The following is a 17,152-nucleotide window of genomic DNA, read 5'->3' as shown; positions in this document are numbered from 1 at the left end:
CGTAGTAGTGTAATCGACGCGCACGTTTTTGTTAGGACATGTCATGTCACTACGGGCGCTGGGGAAACCTGAGCATCCTCGGGGTCCTGGGGAAGGGGAAATCTGACACTTTCCTTCAATGACGGATTTATGTTAAACAAGCTATAGCTTAGGGCCCCGTTCTCTTGGGGGCTCCCAGAAAAAGTAAAGGGAGAAAAACTGGACGTACATTTCCAAAATATAACATAAAAAACAAATAAAAACCTACATACAGCAACAGTGTGCTGTGTAAGCTCCTACGATGTAAGTACTGGGCATATATTCAACACAAAAAACAGCAACATTTTGTTGTTTTCAAAGGACAGCTGGACATATAAAGGGCCCCATTACCTTCAGTAGCTTAAGGCCTCGTCAAACCTAAATCCAGCCCTGCTTTCCTCCCACTTTGAAGCTGCCAATGAAGTTTTCGTAGCAAGAAGTAACTTGAGGTTAAAAAAACCAGTAGCTTCAGGAAGGCGATTTGTTCAGGGAGAGAGAGAAACGTTTCCTACCCATGCACCAAAGTGCTGAGACGCTGCTGTTATTCATACAACAGAAATGTGCGTGTTAATTGTTTTCAAATGATTTCTCTGCTAGTTTGATTTTATTGGGATGTAACAGAAGGTCAGGCCCAACTTATATCAAGAACCTGCTTTTGCAATCCTCTACAGCCACAGCAGGAGCTGTAAGTCCAACTATTTGACTTCACCCCCTAAGGGGCACTCTGTTGTCTCCCAAGAAAGATGGATGCCAACCCACCAGCTTTTCCAATTGGCATCCCATAAATTTATACACATAATGCAAATGATTGCACCACATTACATATAATGCATTTTGAACACTTATCCCAATATGCTAACTTCATATGTAGTTGACAGATTAAAGTAGTTTAATTGCAATCCCCTCGTTCCAGGGAAACCTGTAAAGAAAGCTAAGATTGCCAAAAGTGGTTGGGGATCTCTAACAGAATTCAAAACACCATTACCAAATTACAGTTCCTTGGGGGAGTTGTGATTGTTAAGCTCCACAGAATTTGAATTGTAATGCAGTAAAATACAATATAACAAACAAAAGCAATTAATCCCAATTAAAAATCAACCACAAATCCACAGATAACACCATAGACCAGGCATGGCCAAACTTGTCCCTCCAGCTGTTTTGTTACTACAAGTCTCATCATCCCTGACCACTGGTCCTGTTAGTTAGGGATGATGGGAGTTGTAGTCCCAAAACAGCTGGAGGGCCAAGTTTGGCCATGCCTGCCATAGACCATTGGAAGGAAGTTTGCAGACCCTGCTGTAAAATAACACTCATTTTGTGTTTAGAATATGGTATGTAATACAATTTCTAATTATGTGTTTCTATAGAAATGTGGCTTCTCAGAACTGTATTCATGGCAAAGACAAAGGAAAACAAAGCAAGAATTTTGTCTTCATGATGGACCACCGTATGCCAATGGAGATCCCCATGTTGGTCATGCATTGAATAAAGTGAGTGTTATCTTCCTAAATAAATCTGCTTTGCCTCTATAAATACTTAACATTCAGTTCACCAGAAGGTCAGTAAAAGTTTTGTATCTTTCAGTATTGATCTTATGTGTACTTAAATGTATGGAACAATAATAGAAATTACCTTTCCATTGAGGCTCCAAGAATGAGTGTGATATTAAATGGGAAAGAATGGTTGATGTGATCTTCCATGGCATATTAATGTTGAATTGTGTCCCTATTGAAATGCAATTTGAAGTCAGTCAATGTTTGCCAGTGTATCTAGTCTCTGAGTTCATAGGTTTGTTAAACATTGGAGCAGGTGGAATCTAAATACATGCTGAAGGAACCCTGAGAATTTGTAGAGTGAGATAGAAATATGTGTGCTTTTCTTTTTCTTTGGTTTCCCTTTAGATTTTGAAAGACATCACAAATCGGTTTCACGTGATGAGAGGCTATAAGGTACACTATGTGCCTGGATGGGATTGCCATGGATTACCTATAGAGTTGAGAGCATTGTCAGAACTTGAGGAAACTGAACATCTTTCTCCAATGGAAATCAGACAGAAAGGTATATTGCCTCTTGGAAGCTTTCTGAGAGAGGTCTGTGGTGTGGGTGTGCAATTTCTGTCATTGTTGGTCTGTGATAGGTATGCTGTGTATGTTCTATGTTATCTATACTTGTTTGTGAGGATTGCAGAATCAGTGTGATCTCATATGTTTGAGAGATAGAAGAGGATCTCATATGTTTGAGAGATAGAAGAACGTCTTAGATTATAGGTGCATGATTTAAAGCAGGATTGGGGAACCTGTAGCCCTGTTGATGCTTTCGGTCTCCAACACTCATTTAGCCCCAGCAAGCATGGCCAGTTGTCAGAGATGATGGGAGTTGTTTGAAGGCAAGTTGTTCACTAGATAGAACTGTTTTCTGGTTCTAGGCCTTTGTGGAGGAATTTTGAGAGCTGAAAAGGTAGTCTGTGAGATTCATATTAACAATAGGGTTTTTTCCTCCACATTTCAGCTAAAGAATTTGCAGAAAAGGTAATTGAAAAACAGAAAGAGGCCTTTATCCGCTGGGGCATAATGGCAGACTGGGAGAACTGCTACCATACGTTTGATAGAAAGTACGAAGCAAAACAACTGGGCATTTTTCACCAAATGTTTGATAAGGTGAGTTAACATTTATTTGGTAAGTAAGACTTACGCTGTCAAGATTGCCATTCAGTTTTGATTACAGTCATACCTCGGGTTACAGGCACTTCAGGTTGCGTTTTCTCAGGTTGCAGACCGCCGAAACCCAGAAGTACCGGAACGGGTTACTTCCGGGTTTCACGGTCGCACATGCGCAGAAGCGCTAAATCGCGCTTTGTGCACGCGCAGAGGTGCTGAATCGCAACCCACGCATGCGCAGACACGGATTGCGAACGTGGATCCCGCACGGATCAGATTCGCAACCCGAGCGTCCGCTGTACTTAAACCATGTTCTTTTCCTTCTAGGGTTATATTTATCAGGACTATAAGCCAGTGTTTTGGTCTCCTTCAACAAAGTAAGTGGTAACCGAACTCATTCTTGAAATATAGTCGGTGAGAGAGTGGAAGGCCTTTATCCTCATTTAATTCACTTTCTTTTCATGCAGTACAGCCTTGGCTGAAGCTGAACTTGAATACAACCAGCAGCATGTTAGTCGTTCTGTTTATGTCAGATTTCCCTTACTGAAACCACCACCCAAGCTAGCTTCTGTGTTAGGTATGTTGTGTATGTTCTATGTTATGTATACTCTTAATACAGTTTTTGTTAGTGTTCTTTTAATGTACTTGAAATAATGCTTATTAAATAGACTTTTCCTTGTAGACGGATTACCTGCTGTGAATTTGATAATCTGGACCACACAACCTTGGACTATTCCATCGAATGAAGCTGTCTGTTATATGCCAAATTCAGAGTATGTACTCATTTGCTTTTAATTTCTCTGGCACATGCTTAAAATCTGTTATTGCTGACAGTAGGGATTAGGGTTGTTGTTCTTATCACAGAGGTAGGATGATCCTATGCACATGTACTCAGAAGTTAGTTCAATAGAGTTTATTTCAGGTACATACGTATGATTTTCTACTTTAATAGGAGTAATTTTGCAGCATTAATTTTGACTGGTAACTGTACTGGTATATCACAGACTCCTCTGGATCTAAAAAAAAGGTGTTTTGTATGTATCTTATTGCCAATATGTATGTCTCTTCTTGTATTCTAGCCATTTAATGTAGTGATGCAGGAAGACTACTTATTGTCTATCTTTATTCTGTTGAACACTTTTGCTCACTGCTTTACAATTTTTTTAAAAAGAGGTTGCATGTTGTAAACATACTGTGTAGAAACATACTGCGTTGCAGCTTGCTGAAGGGCTTTTGGTCTATCAGGGATTATTTTGATGTCCCCTCTTGTCTGGTGCCCCCTGAACCCCATTCCCCAATATTCTGAAGAGTCAGTCTCCAAATCCTCCTGGAGCAGATTTTCAGGGAACACATAAGAAAAGGGAATTGGCAAAACACTGTATTCCTGTTTTCCATTCGCTTAAGCTTTAGCTACATCAAATCTCTTCTGTGAACAAAGGGCCACCTTGGAGGTTATCATAGTTGTGAATGCATCAGATGTGACATGGGTTCATGGTTTCCAGTAGTCTCTTCGACCACTCCATTCACAAAACAAGCATTTTGAGTCTAAAAGCAGTCTGTAGTTTCGCACAAAGAGCTGCTAAAGAGGGAAAGCCTTAGATTTGTGTTCTTGCGTGTTGTGTTAGCTATGTCTAATGGCCACAACAAAGCAAAAACAGCCTGTAGGAGGATTTAAATAAAAATATTTGGAAAATCCTAGCTAAAACTATTAGAGACTAGGAGTTGTGTGGCCACGGAAGGATGCAGCATAAATCAAAAAGAGATAAAATTGGAGGATGCCTTGTGTTATTGTATCCAATTGTTTTCTGATTCAAAGATAGGCGACCTTTATAAGGAAACTAATGTAATTTAATTCAGTGGAGATTTCTAGAAACATTGAACTGATTTTTCTCTTCCTGATCGCAATGAGTCCTGTGAAAATGCCTTGTTATGGCATTAACATTTCCACGATAGAAATTGTTTTAGCGGCACCATTGGGTAATACAGATTGTCACAAAATGGGGAGGATCTGCTCTGCTAATTTTGGGGAGAGCTCTGCAATACTTGCATGTATTTTTTATGATTTGAATGGTGCTAAATTAAAAGATGTCATAAAATTATAGGTATTCCATTGTGAAGTGTGCAGACACTGGGGAACATTTCATTGTAGCGGCAGAAAGAGTACAATCTATAGCTGCTGCTTTGGATATGCAGTTTGACATGATTTCAACATGTAAAGGTAACCCCCTTTTTAATATTTGAATAAAGAAATGGATATATTTCTAATACTGAATAGTAGAGGATCGGTTGCTGACTTACTTTCCTGTAAATTAGAATAATTTACCTGTAGCTTACCTGTAGTTGAGTTAGAATAATTTGTAGAATGATAGCTGATCTGAAACAATAAACCTATTTATTAAATTATTGCAGTTACTCTTGAGGTAGCCCTTGGCGCCTCCTTCAACAGGCTGTTCACATGTTGCTTTTTAGGAGGTGAATCTGGTAATCCAGTTGCTCACTGGCAGGCAAAAGGTCTGACTGAACTAGGCTATATAATTCAACAGCTCCCCATAGAAAGAATGGGGAGACTTTAAACTGAGTGGTCAGGGAGATGGGGTGTTAAACACTCAACAAGTTGACTAACTTGTTCAGCCCCTGCCCTGGGAGATCTCCCCTTCCCTGCCTCTCACGCAACCATCCATCACCTTCATCTGTATGCAGACCCCTCATTAACCCTGAGTACAGGATAACAAAAAACACAAGGGCACTCAATAGCACTCCCTCATTGTGAAACAATCTGTTCCCTTCGCTCCAGGGTTCTAAGATGTTTGGAGAGCCTTCACAAATGCAGGAAGCTTCAGGAAGTGGCTCATGAGTTGAGAACAATGGGAATGACTGGAGTGGGTGGGGCAGGGAGTAGAGGTAGCACACTCCTACATGAGAGAAGAGGGTAATGCTTCTTTTTAAGATGGTGCTTGTTATTGGCAGTTTCTTTTAAGTACCTGAATTATCAGTACATATTTCTTTGGAAAAGATACTGCCTGATTTCTATGGCCATCTTTTTCGTCAACGAAACCCTGCAGACCTCTTCTCTCTCTCCATCCCCCAACCCCCTCCAGATATATACATGTGTGCGGTTTTTCTACTGGTCAGTTGTTGTATTTACTTCTGCTTTGTTCTTCTTTAGGTACAGATTTGGAAAGTGGTGTGTGCTCACACCCCACCATTCCTGAAAAGCAGTCTCCCCTTTTGCCTGCAAACCATGTGACCATGTCAAAAGGAACGGGATTAGTTCATACAGCCCCAGCTCATGGTATGGAAGATTACAGTGTAGCTTCTCATCACCAACTACCCATGGTACTGTGGTTTTGCTTGCTTTGTCTTTAACATGTGGGGTTTCCCCCCCTCCTTGCACCAAAAAATATTATTTATCAAACATAATAAGTGTTATAAAATCACTTGATAGCACTCTATGGTCACTCTGGTGCCATCAAGGTACAGAAGACTACCAACTGTCACACTGGTGGGGGGCAGGGGCGGGAACTTGTTTTAATTGTGGGGAGGGCCCCTGCATTTGGAAGGCTGACTTAGATGATACGTCCATTCTCAAACAGAACAAATCTTTCCTGGTGCAACAGGGTTTCCTATCCTCTCCTCCCCTCTGCCTTCTCCCACACACCTGCCTAAATCTGTTCCAGAGAATTGGGGAACCCACCAAAATAAATTGGGTGGGGGAAGCTGCTGGGGTGAATAGAGGGAAGGGAACAGCCTCTGTATGCAAGAAAGTTTATCTCTTTAAGTATACTGTCAGAGGTGGAAGAGAATGTGTTTGTGCATTGGATTAAAGCAATAGTTGTATTCATCCAGGTATAGGTCGCATGTAGTTGTGCAATAAAGGAACAGAATGCTCTTGATTTGGTCCTGAAAATCATCCAGTTGCAATAAACATAGTGATGGATTTACAAGATGTATATAAATCCTCTATTTTATTAATATTCCTTTTTATATCATCTAGATTGCCTAGCATCCAGAGTGTGCAAATAAAAGCATTAAAAAACATACCCTAGAACAGAAAACATTTTAAACATTGGGGACAAACAATTGGTTACTAAAACACAAAATATCATATACCGCCTTACTGTCCCTGTTCTTCCAAAATACCTGAATGACTAAATGCATCCTCTAAAGGTGCTAGAAGGACATTACTGAAGGAGCCAGCCATATTTCCAACAGGGGGAGAGTTGCGTTGTTGTGGTGCCACTGCAGAGAAGTCCCTGGCATGCAGAGAAGTCCCTCCCTCACACAAGAGGCAAAACCTGTTGGTGATACCACTAGGAAGTCTCCCCTGCCCATCTCAGAGCCTGAGTAGGCACATACTGGGTAGGGTGTTCCAAGTGCCTGGCTCATCTAGAGCACTTGTGCTCCTTAGAGAATACCTTGTGTAAGTCTCCTTTTGCCATCTCAAGTTGACTGTAGGCAGCTCCTTTGATAACACCCTCTTCATGTTTAAAAACAATCCTTTAGCTATTCTCCACAGCTCTTTCCAGCTCTATAGTTCCTTCACTTTGGTTATTCTGCAAAATCCAGAACTGAGAGTACTGTATCTTCTAGATAGATCCCATCCCCTTAGAATTCGTGAAGTTATGTAATACTCTAACATATATAATTGTATGTGTATAAAATATAAATTACATGAGAGATGGGGGGGCATAAGCTTGCATTTGAAATATTAATCTTAGTTTTTAAAATGTTTTATGTATGAGCAGTAAGAGGTTTTATTCCTCTTAGAATGGACAGATAGTCGCCATTTTGAGCAGAAAGAGCTAATGCTCCTCACTAAAATCTTGGAAGCCTGCTTTTCTCTCATGGCTAAATGTATTTGCTTCTGGTGGGAAAGTTTAGCATCTTATACCTCACTCTGGATAAGAGTGATATCACCTTCCTCCTTCTAGTAGTGAGCTCACACTCCTGTAATCAGACAAAACTTTCTCAACTTTTTTGACATAACCTCAAACGTTCCCACCTCCCCCTTAGGACTGCCTGGTGGGTGAAGATGGGCGTTTCACGGAGGCTGCAGGGTCTGAGCTTCAAAAGAAAGCTGTCCTCGAAGAAGGAAATGAAGCTGGTATGTATATTTTGTATTGTATTCAGAAATAAAGTGGAGTTTATCAAATATAATGAATGCCCTGTTGTGCCAAGAGAAGTGCATTAGCATTTGGAATTTCAGCCGAGTGATAATTTTGTTCACTTTCCTCAGTCATTCGGATGCTTCAAGGAACAAAGAGCTTATTAAAAGAAGAGAAATGCATACACAGCTACCCCTATGACTGGAGGACTAAGAAACCAGTGATCATTCGTGCCAGCAAGCAGTGGTTCATTAATACGGCAAATCTCAAGGCTGCTGCCCAGGTACAAGGCAGACTTCTAAGGTGTATGGATACTCACTTGTATGTGGGAGGGGGGCATACTTTGCATAGCTGATATTTTAATTACCAAAGGTATCAGTCTTACTGCATGCCTCTAGGTGGCTTTCTGATGAGTGATGTGTAGCAAGAAAGACCATTGGCTAGGCTAGCTGGGGCTGATGGGAGTTGGGCACCCCAGTCTCACCATCCATGGTCTAAGTAGTGCCTCCATCTTCCTTTAAGTCTCAACTTTGCCAAACTCTTTCTGGCTATTTTACAGGACGCACTAAAGAAAGTAAAATTTGTCCCAGCCTCGGGGGTGAACAGAATGCTAGAGATGCTGGACAAAAGAACATACTGGTGTATATCGAGGCAGCGACGTTGGGGTGTCCCCATTCCAGTTTTTTACCATAAGGAAACGGGAGAATCATTAATAAACAGGTGGGTACTTTACAGTCTTCTGTTTTATTTCAAAAAGGAATTTGGTTTGCTGTCAGAAATACAATCTTTTTTTTTTTTGCTTAGAACAATCATTGGCATTACGATACACGCCGTATTCTGGTGTTTGCTGTTTTGGTTCCTGTGGTGGATGATTGGTCGAAACAGGGCATTTTGCTCAGGAATCCAATCCTGCGATTTATTAGCATGTTTGTTCCCAAATTAAAATCTCTCAGGAAGTTTGATGGATGCTGGGCGTAAATGAGCACTGCAGCTGTTGGATTTGATGTTGGGATCTGCATGGGATGGGATAAGAGTACAGAGCAGCCCTCCAGACTAAATGGGGCAAAGTCTTCCTCAAGGGTTTGCATGCAGATTGCAGCACATCCCTATGATAGCGGCCACAGAATGGGACGCATCTATGCAAGCTGAGATTACAGCATTTCAGGGGGTTGGACTAGATGACCCTTGGTGTCCTTTCCAAACCTACAATTCTATGATTCTAAGTCAAACCATCACAGTGTGCTAAATAGGCAGACCACAGGAATTTACCTTCTGGAAGCAAAATGCTTGTACAGTGGTGCCTCGCAAGACGAAAAGAATCCGTTCTGTGATTCTCTTCGTCTAGCGGTTTTTTCGTCTTGCGAAGCAAGCCCATTGACGGATTAGCGGATTAGCGCTATTAGTGGCTTTTAGCGGCTTATCTGCTGATCGGATCAGCTGATAAGTGGCTTAGCGGCTTAGAAAAAGGGGGGGAAGGGAAAAAAACCAGCAGGAACTTGCAAGACAATGTCGTCTTGCAAAGCAAGCCCATAGGAAATTCGTTTTGCGAAGCACCTCCAAAACGGAAAACTCTTTCGTCTAGCGAGTTTTCCGTCTTGCGAGGCATTCGTCTTGCGGGGCACCACTGTACAGAGGATGAAGCCTGTCCTATTTGCAGTGCGCATTGCACTGCAACACCGGGATCGAGGAGCATAGGCTCTGCTGTCTAGCATCAAGGAATGAAGGGGTGGTGCTGGGAACCCTGCTCATCTGAGAGCCAAGTGCAGCCCTGGGTTTCCCCCTCCATGAATGAATGATGAATGAGTCTGCATTCACTTATTTGGGAAACAGTAAAAGGGTGTGCCTTTCCAAGAGACATCACCTTACCAACAAAGGTCCGTATAGTTAAAGCCATAGTTTTCCCAGTAGTGATGTATGGAAGTGAGAGCTGGACCATAAAGAAGGCTGATCGCCGAAGAATTGATGCTTTTGAATTATGGTGCTGGAGGAGCCTCTTGAGAGTCCCATGGACTGCAAGAAGATCAAACCTCTCCATTCTGAAGGAAATCAGCCCTGAGTGCTCACTGGAAGGACAGATTCTGAAGCTGAGACTCCAATACTTTGGCCACCTCATGAGAAGAGAAGACTCCCTGGAAAAGACCCTGATGTTGGGAAAGACGGAGGGCACAAGGAGAAGGGGACGACAGAGGACGAGATGGTTGGATAGTGTTCTCGAAGCTACCAGCATGAGTTTGACCAAACTGCGGGAGGCAGTGGAAGACAGGAGTGCCTGGCGTGCTCTGGTCCATGGGCTCACGAAGAGTCGGACACGACTAAACAACAACAACAACAAAGAGGGTGTGCCTCTGGATGGGTGCTCAACCTGGGAGCTCCAGACCCTAAGCCCGCTGCCTGAGTCTTGAATCACTCCATTTGGTGGCTATTTTTGTATTTGTGCTGGCCCTTGGGAAGTGGCATCTATCTGTGAACTAGTCCCTGTTGTTGTGGTTTGCTGTGGCTGGCCATACAGCAGCAGCAGCAGCTGGTGTTTCTTTGTGGTTGCTGAAGGTGAGGAAGAGGCATGAAGTCCATAGGTTCACCAGGCTGCTGCTGTTGGCTAAGAGCAAAACAGTGTTGAGTCTGTCTGCAGAAAAACCAGACGTTTTTATGGCAGCGCTTACCCCGTGACAGAGGCCGCCCAGCTGTAGTTCTTACAGCAGGGGCAGATGCAGCCTGGGGTTGCAGTGGCTACAGAGTAAAGTCTGTCCGAATATCCCATATCTTGGGTATCGGGAGACCTCTTGGGAGCTAGAGCATCATTGAGCACATGTATTATTGCCTATCTGCTGTACTTCACTCCATTCTGGCTTTCACAGGAGAAAAGACTGCATCATCGAACGATAATCCCTCTGTGTCACAGAGAAACTGTCTTTTATGTCAGTTGTGATTTGCAAAAGCCCATCTTCTTTCCCCTCAATGTTTGTTTGTGGCCAGGTGAAGTACCATGTCACCCTCTTGTCCTATATGTCTGCCTTTATTATTTCTCCTCTCTGATTCCTGATTTGCAAAGCCTGGTTGTTATTTTTCATTAATAAAGGAGAGCTATTGGTGTTATTGGTGAACTCTTCTCATGCAACCCAATCCTGTCCTGTCCTGCTTAGCTTCCCCAGAAGCAGGCTGGGCAGGGAGGGACATACTAGTTTGCACCAGGGGGAAGACGTTTTTCCCACCTCTTCATGATTAAAAGAACTGATTGGGTGGAAAGGAAAAAGGACAGAACTAGTGGTAAATTACTGGAAGGAGAAGTGCTGGGCCTAAATCTGCCTGACCTCAGATTTCACAGTGTTTGCAAAATATTGTGGCGCAACTAGAGAACTAGCACCCCTGCCCTTTGGTGCTTAGGTATCAAAGCAGGTCAAGGCATTGCTCATTCTTGAAACGTAAAAAATGGCTTTGTCTTGCCAATTTGCTGTTGTAAACTGTCTGTGTTCCAGTTTTAACCACACCTTACTCTTTGTCCTCTGCGCTACTCCCTCTGCAAACATTCTGCAGCAGATAGAGATGGATAAGTGTGTTTCATAGAGCAGGGGTCGGCAAGAAGGTTGACCAAAGTATTCTGGTAGGCTAATTTCCGGTGAACGGCTTAGTATCTGCTGGTTGCTGGGGTTCTTGCCAAGAATGCTGGATTATGTAGACCTTGGCCTAAGCAACAAGGTGCCTTCATTCTTACGCAAGAGTTCGTGCTTGTGATCACGTAAATTAAAATGATGTGCATGCTCTCTTACTCTGTCAGCTTTTAAAGCACATTGGTGATTCTAGTAACAAAACAAGAAATTGACCATGCAAGACTGAAGTCTCTGCTTTAGAAGTTCTGAAATTGATGTTCATGAGATCCTGATAGTCTCTTGTCACAAAGGATTTGTGGATGGGCCATGTTTGGCTTCAACTCTGGAACTAGGAATAGGATTTCTGGAGTGGGCTATGGGATTGCGTATACTCGTGTGCTGCTTCTACTTGGATTTCACACTGTGTGTGCTTACTCTGGTTAAGGCGAATCCAGCAGTGTTCCTGAAGCGACTGAACCTGCTAACTTAGCACTGTTCACTTGTAGCACCAGATAGAGGGAGATGAGAGCTCTGTGCCCAACCACATACCCTTCATATGTACAACATTTCAGATTCAATAGGTAACATCTTTGGTTAACAAATGGCAGTAGCACGGATAAGAACGAGAGAACATGCTCCAAGCTCTAGACATGAACGCAGAAAACCGCATGTTCTAAATAATCCTACACATTATTTGCTTCCTCTTTATGGCACACTACTTGCAATCATGTACTTTGCCCTCCTGTACTGCAGGAAGTTACTGTTTATGAATTCGGTTCATTTAATAAAAAACACCCTTGATCATAAAATCTCTTCTTTTGTATGATCAGGGATGAAAGTAAATTAAACACTCTTAGCACTCTTGGCCATACATGGGATGACATTTTGAAAATAGCTGAATAAAGCATTTTATTGGAAGCAAAGATACTCCTTATTGTAGTTTTGAAGTGGACATCTAGGCAGTTGTCTAACAAGCAGCAGCAAAAGCGTACTCTTTTGAAACATGCAATTGATATATATGCCACTAATATTGCTAACTAGCTATACTGAACAATTGGGGCAAATCAGTCAACTCCAAAAGTTTTTTAAAAGCCCAGATTGTACATTATCACTTGCAGGTGTAAACTAAGGGCAGTTTACGGAACAATCATGTGAAGCAAATCTTCCCTTTGGTTAAATACAGTGGTTAGTAATACATGACTGCAAACTAAGCTTCTGTACAGATGAGGACTGCATAGTTAGATAAAAGTATGTTTATTTTATACTTTTATGTGTTCGTTTACTTGACATACAGAACTTGTGCATTCCTTGCGGAGTAGTGAAAGTATTCAGAATATTGGCCTACAGAAATGACAGGCAGACTTAGAAAGCACTGTCTGTCAAATCATAGGTCATTACCCTGAACCTCAATTTTGAACAGAAACTTTGTCAGAACATTTTCTGCTGAACACACGGTACTTTTACGTGTGTAGCTAGACATCATGCCAACATTATCATACAGAAATAAAATTTGGGAAAGAAACACGGTGTTTTCAGTAGAGCTGATGCACTGTAAATAATAGGTAGCTAGTTGTTCTGTTGTGCAGTTGTTCTTCAGGCAATATCCAGTGAAGGTCAGTGGCCTTCAAAAGTAACAGCACCTCCACTGGAAATATGGCTAGTCCACATGGAGTTGCTGTTACACTTGACAGCCCTGCTTGAAGCATTTCTTTTCTGTCCATCGTTGGGTCTGTAAATGTTCTTATTGCATCTCGTCTAAAATAGGTTTCTGGGAAATGTTCCCCTGAACCTCAAGATAAGCAGAACAAACGTTTTGCGTAGCCCATAGAATGTCCATTTCTGACATACCTGTTACATGTGAAAAATCAAGAGTTTGCTGTCTCTTGCCCCACCCAGTCCCACATTTATATCCAATGCCATGTGGGGAATCTGGTACATCCCTGGTGCCCCACAAGTATAGTACAAAACCGGATTATGCTGCAGCAGGTACCACGATCCATCAAAGAATCTTTAAAGAAGAAGAAGAAGAAGAAAAGTTTGAAAATGGTATTTGAATGCAGATAAAATGTTTTCTGGAGAAGCATTTCTCTGCTTTGAGAAATGTTGAGATTAGAGGCACATGAATTTATGTTAAAAGGAATACAACCAGCTTTCAATTTCCCACAACAGATAAATGAAAGTTATTGATCAAGATAGCTTTGAAATTGAATTACTAGGTAAGGACTTGCGTGTAAAACTAGGCAAAACTGTTTCATAAACTATGAAACAGATTAACAGTCTTCTCTCTATGAAGTGGAAGGACTGAAGCTAAACGTTTTCCCACTTACAGAAGAAACAGTGGCCCCTGGAACTTAAAATAATTTAAAACTTACAAAATCCCGAACTATGCAGTGTGAGAACACTGAGCAGAAATGGAAAGAGTTAATTACAAATTTGTGAAAGCATTTGCAGCTTGTTGTACACTAGATACTTTATTCAAATAAGGGGAAAGCTGCTTCATTGACTTAGATTTAAAATAAATGAATTACCTTGCTAAATCAGCTGCTTTCCAAGTACTCAAGTTCAGTTACTTGAATATCTGTCCATGAGAGACCTAAATGTCCCGTCACCTAAATTTCACTAGTAGCTGGATGTGGTTATCCTCATTTAAGAAAATTACTAAATTACCCGGTTGAGCTAATCCTTCCACATTGTAGCTCTTAAATCTTAATTCCTGATCCAAAATCTGCATTAAATTCTGTAAATTTATAAGGTCCTACCTAAGTAGCTTAAAAGGTAATTGCAAGAGAGCTTACCTGGCACTCCTCGCTGTTGTACAAAAAGGTTGCAGCAGCAACCACCAGCGCCTGTTTCTTTCCTCGCCCCAAAAACGTCTCAGTGCTGCTTAATTTCCCACTAAATAAGCATTTGGTGTAATCAATATCAGACTTCAAAATGATTGGTTGGCGTCATGGTAGTGTGAATTGCCCTGTGGATTTTCATGCTAGAAACCTAGAGAGTGACACGTAATGCAACTTCTGCCCAATACGGCGTATAAATCCAGGGCAAAGTTTTACAGCCAAGCTTCTTTTGCTTACATTGTGAATTATGGTTCTCAAACTGAAACTTGCCCTTCGTAGAGTGATAAGTAGATATTTGAGGAAGGTGTTTAATGTACACTGCAGAGAGACCTTTTGCCTTGGGTTTTTTTCAAGGTCTGTACTGTACAGATGAGAACAGGAAACATACGCTTGTTGTTTGGGGGGGGAACAACCCACGAGAGTGGAGATGTATTCCAGGATTTGGAAAGGTTTTACGGCTATCAAATACTGTGTTTTTGGAGGCCAATGAGATTCTGAAAAACTATAGCTAGTAGTTCTTTTTTTAAAAAAATTGTGAGAACAGTAAGTTGCTGTTCATTCTGGTTAATTAGAAATCTGTAGGATCATATTTTGTTTTTAACTTCTTAAGAAAAGGAGTTTCCTTATGTTTTTGTGCCTTAATTTTACGTTCTGTTTTAGATTAGCAGGAAACACTCATTGACTATATAGAGTATAAATTCTTCCACGAATGTTACTGCTTTTAAAGCTAGGTTCTAGTCTGTACTACAGCAAACTCTGAAAATTTCTTTGCAAAACTGCTTAAGGGCTTGAAGGAAATAGAGAGACAGCCTGATATTCTGAAGAATGGTTCTATTTTCACAAATGACACCTGCCCACCTACCCATGTTTATCATTTGTCATGTCTATATCATTGATATCATTTATTTATCCCTTGTGAAGGTTTTGTGCCTTGTTGCCTGGAGGCAATTCTTATTTTCCCCAGGCAAGTGGCTATTTCCAAGCCTGTTACATGCAGATTATTAATTATATCTAACCATAGCATCTTCACTATCAACTGCTTGTCAGGTTGCAGAGTGAAGTACATCCTATAGCCACCTCATTTTGTGAGAGCCTGTCGTTTTGTAGCCAAAATGGCATCAGCCACATTTAAGAGGGTGGTCATCTGCAAGCTTGGGGGAATGCAGTGGACTATCTTGAAAGTAGGTATGGCGGGAACCCAGATAGAAATGCCGCACACTGCATCATTTTGTTGCAGGTCTCACTTGCAGTAATCTAATCTCATCAAAGTGTGTTCAATTGCTGTTGGCCTTTGGGTTTCTCAGGGAATGTAACATGGCTTTGTTATCACTTTTTATATGCTTTGCTAAAGTCCAGTATGTGTTGAATCAAGATATTATCTTATAAAAAGTTAGATAGGTTCACATGCCTCTTTTCACGATCATTGAAGGCAAAATATGACGACAGAAATGGCTGCCCTCCATGGTAAGAAGCCTGAGGCTTCAAACAAATGGATCATTCTAAATTCATTGTAGTTAAACTATGGAACTCGCTCCCACTGGAGGCAGTTGTGGCCACCAACTTGGATGGCTTTAAAAGAGGATTAGACAGATTCATGGAGAGGAGAAGGCCATTCACAGCTGCTAGCCACATGCCATAATGTCCATGTTACAGGTTGGCTGAGAGCTCTTGTGCTTCCCTCAGGCCACTGTGAGAACAGGATGGTGAGCTAGATGAGCCACTGGCCTGATCCTACAGACTCTTATGTCACAGTGTTCTGAAATAAAGCTTGCCTCTTTAAAAGTTTTACTTTTTTATACAGCTCATGTCTCAGAATTGGAAGTTCCAATGCAATGGTCACCAAGCTTTTGGGGCCCAGGGACACATTTGGAATTCTGAGGGAATGTTGTAGGCACCAGACACAAAATGGCCGTCACAAGGGGGCATTGCTTGACACAAAATGGCTGTCAAGTGGGTATGGCTCGACACAAAACTGGGACTACTGGTATTCCTACATACAAAACTGGAACTACTGGTATTCCTACATACTGGTTATTATTCCTACATAATAATAGGATATTATTCCTATTATTATTATTATTATTATTCCTACATAATAATAAAGCAGCAACTGATTGTTTGACCTGGGAAACCAGGTTTCAAATTCCCTACTTGGTCATGAAGTTCACTGGGTGATTTTGGGCCAGTCACTGTCCCTCAGCCTAAGGTACCTCACACTATGGTTGCGAGGATATAATGGAAAGGGGCAAAACTATGCTTGCCAGCTTGAGTTGCCTATAGGATATTATTGTAATAATTTTTTTAAAAAAAACTCATCCTTCAGGGCAAGAAAAAAGTAATGAGACAAGCTTCAAGGCAAGTGGGGAAGAAACCCTCTTTCCACTCTGTCCGCCACTCCGAATTAAAATGCAAGAAACAACAAGAAGGGCTGCCCCATCATCTCTTAACCCCTCCCCTCTGGGGCAAAATGCCCTCTGGAACAAGAAAACAGGGGGGAGAGCCCCTCATCACCTCTCCCTTTCCAAAATAAAAATGCTTTATGATACTAGAAAAAGTGGGAAGGGAAACCATGAGGCGAGCAGGAAAGCATACCTGCTGCTTCCCTGTCCCCCAGAGGAGGGAGGAAATGGCTGCCCAACCAATTTGAGTGAAAGCAGCTGGGAACTTCCAGCTTTGGGAGCTGCTCTACAGTATAAAGCAATATGAAGCCTAGAGAGTACCCGCACAGTTTGCTACATAACTTTTTGTCTAGGAAGGCTGGAGACTTACTCTTTTTTTTAAGGGCATGCTCAGAGTTGGGAGCTCCTTCCTGGGGGTGCTAACGAAGGCCTTCCCATGCCCCAGATTGGCAACTTCTGTTCTACTGGTTCTCAGTTTGCTTCAATGTCTTGTGCTATTTTGAAGAATATATTAGCAGTAGTCTCCTGATCCGTTGTCTCTGCTTTGCT

At 41.8% G+C, this 17,152-nt stretch overlaps 1 protein-coding gene and 1 long non-coding RNA gene across 2 annotated transcripts in view; one reads left to right on the top strand and one right to left on the bottom strand.

Annotated features, from left to right (window-relative positions):
• The window catches only part of IARS2 (isoleucyl-tRNA synthetase 2, mitochondrial), a 34,012-nt gene that overhangs the window by 341 nt on the left and 16,519 nt on the right, over positions 1-17,152 (top strand). The window contains exons 2-12 of the mRNA XM_081185980.1: positions 1,386-1,508; positions 1,920-2,076; positions 2,527-2,675; positions 3,003-3,052; positions 3,143-3,252; positions 3,358-3,448; positions 4,778-4,893; positions 5,842-6,011; positions 7,689-7,779; positions 7,912-8,063; positions 8,340-8,500. Coding sequence (XP_081042106.1) covers positions 1,386-1,508; positions 1,920-2,076; positions 2,527-2,675; positions 3,003-3,052; positions 3,143-3,252; positions 3,358-3,448; positions 4,778-4,893; positions 5,842-6,011; positions 7,689-7,779; positions 7,912-8,063; positions 8,340-8,500 — 1,370 coding nt within the window. The remainder of the gene's footprint in view (positions 1-1,385; positions 1,509-1,919; positions 2,077-2,526; positions 2,676-3,002; positions 3,053-3,142; positions 3,253-3,357; positions 3,449-4,777; positions 4,894-5,841; positions 6,012-7,688; positions 7,780-7,911; positions 8,064-8,339; positions 8,501-17,152) is intronic.
• LOC308582730 lies at positions 12,225-17,146 on the bottom strand. Its single transcript, XR_014005816.1, has 3 exons — positions 16,974-17,146; positions 14,160-14,355; positions 12,225-13,372 (listed from the first exon to the last, which is right to left on the bottom strand). It is a non-coding gene; the product is annotated as an uncharacterized lncRNA (long non-coding RNA).

Source organism: Podarcis bocagei (genome assembly GCF_964188305.1).
Source record: "Podarcis bocagei genome assembly, chromosome: 3".
In the NCBI taxonomy this organism is placed as follows: Eukaryota; Metazoa; Chordata; class Lepidosauria; order Squamata; family Lacertidae; genus Podarcis; species Podarcis bocagei.
Note: the sequence above shows the minus strand (reverse complement) of the source record. Positions and strands in the feature narration are given on the sequence as shown.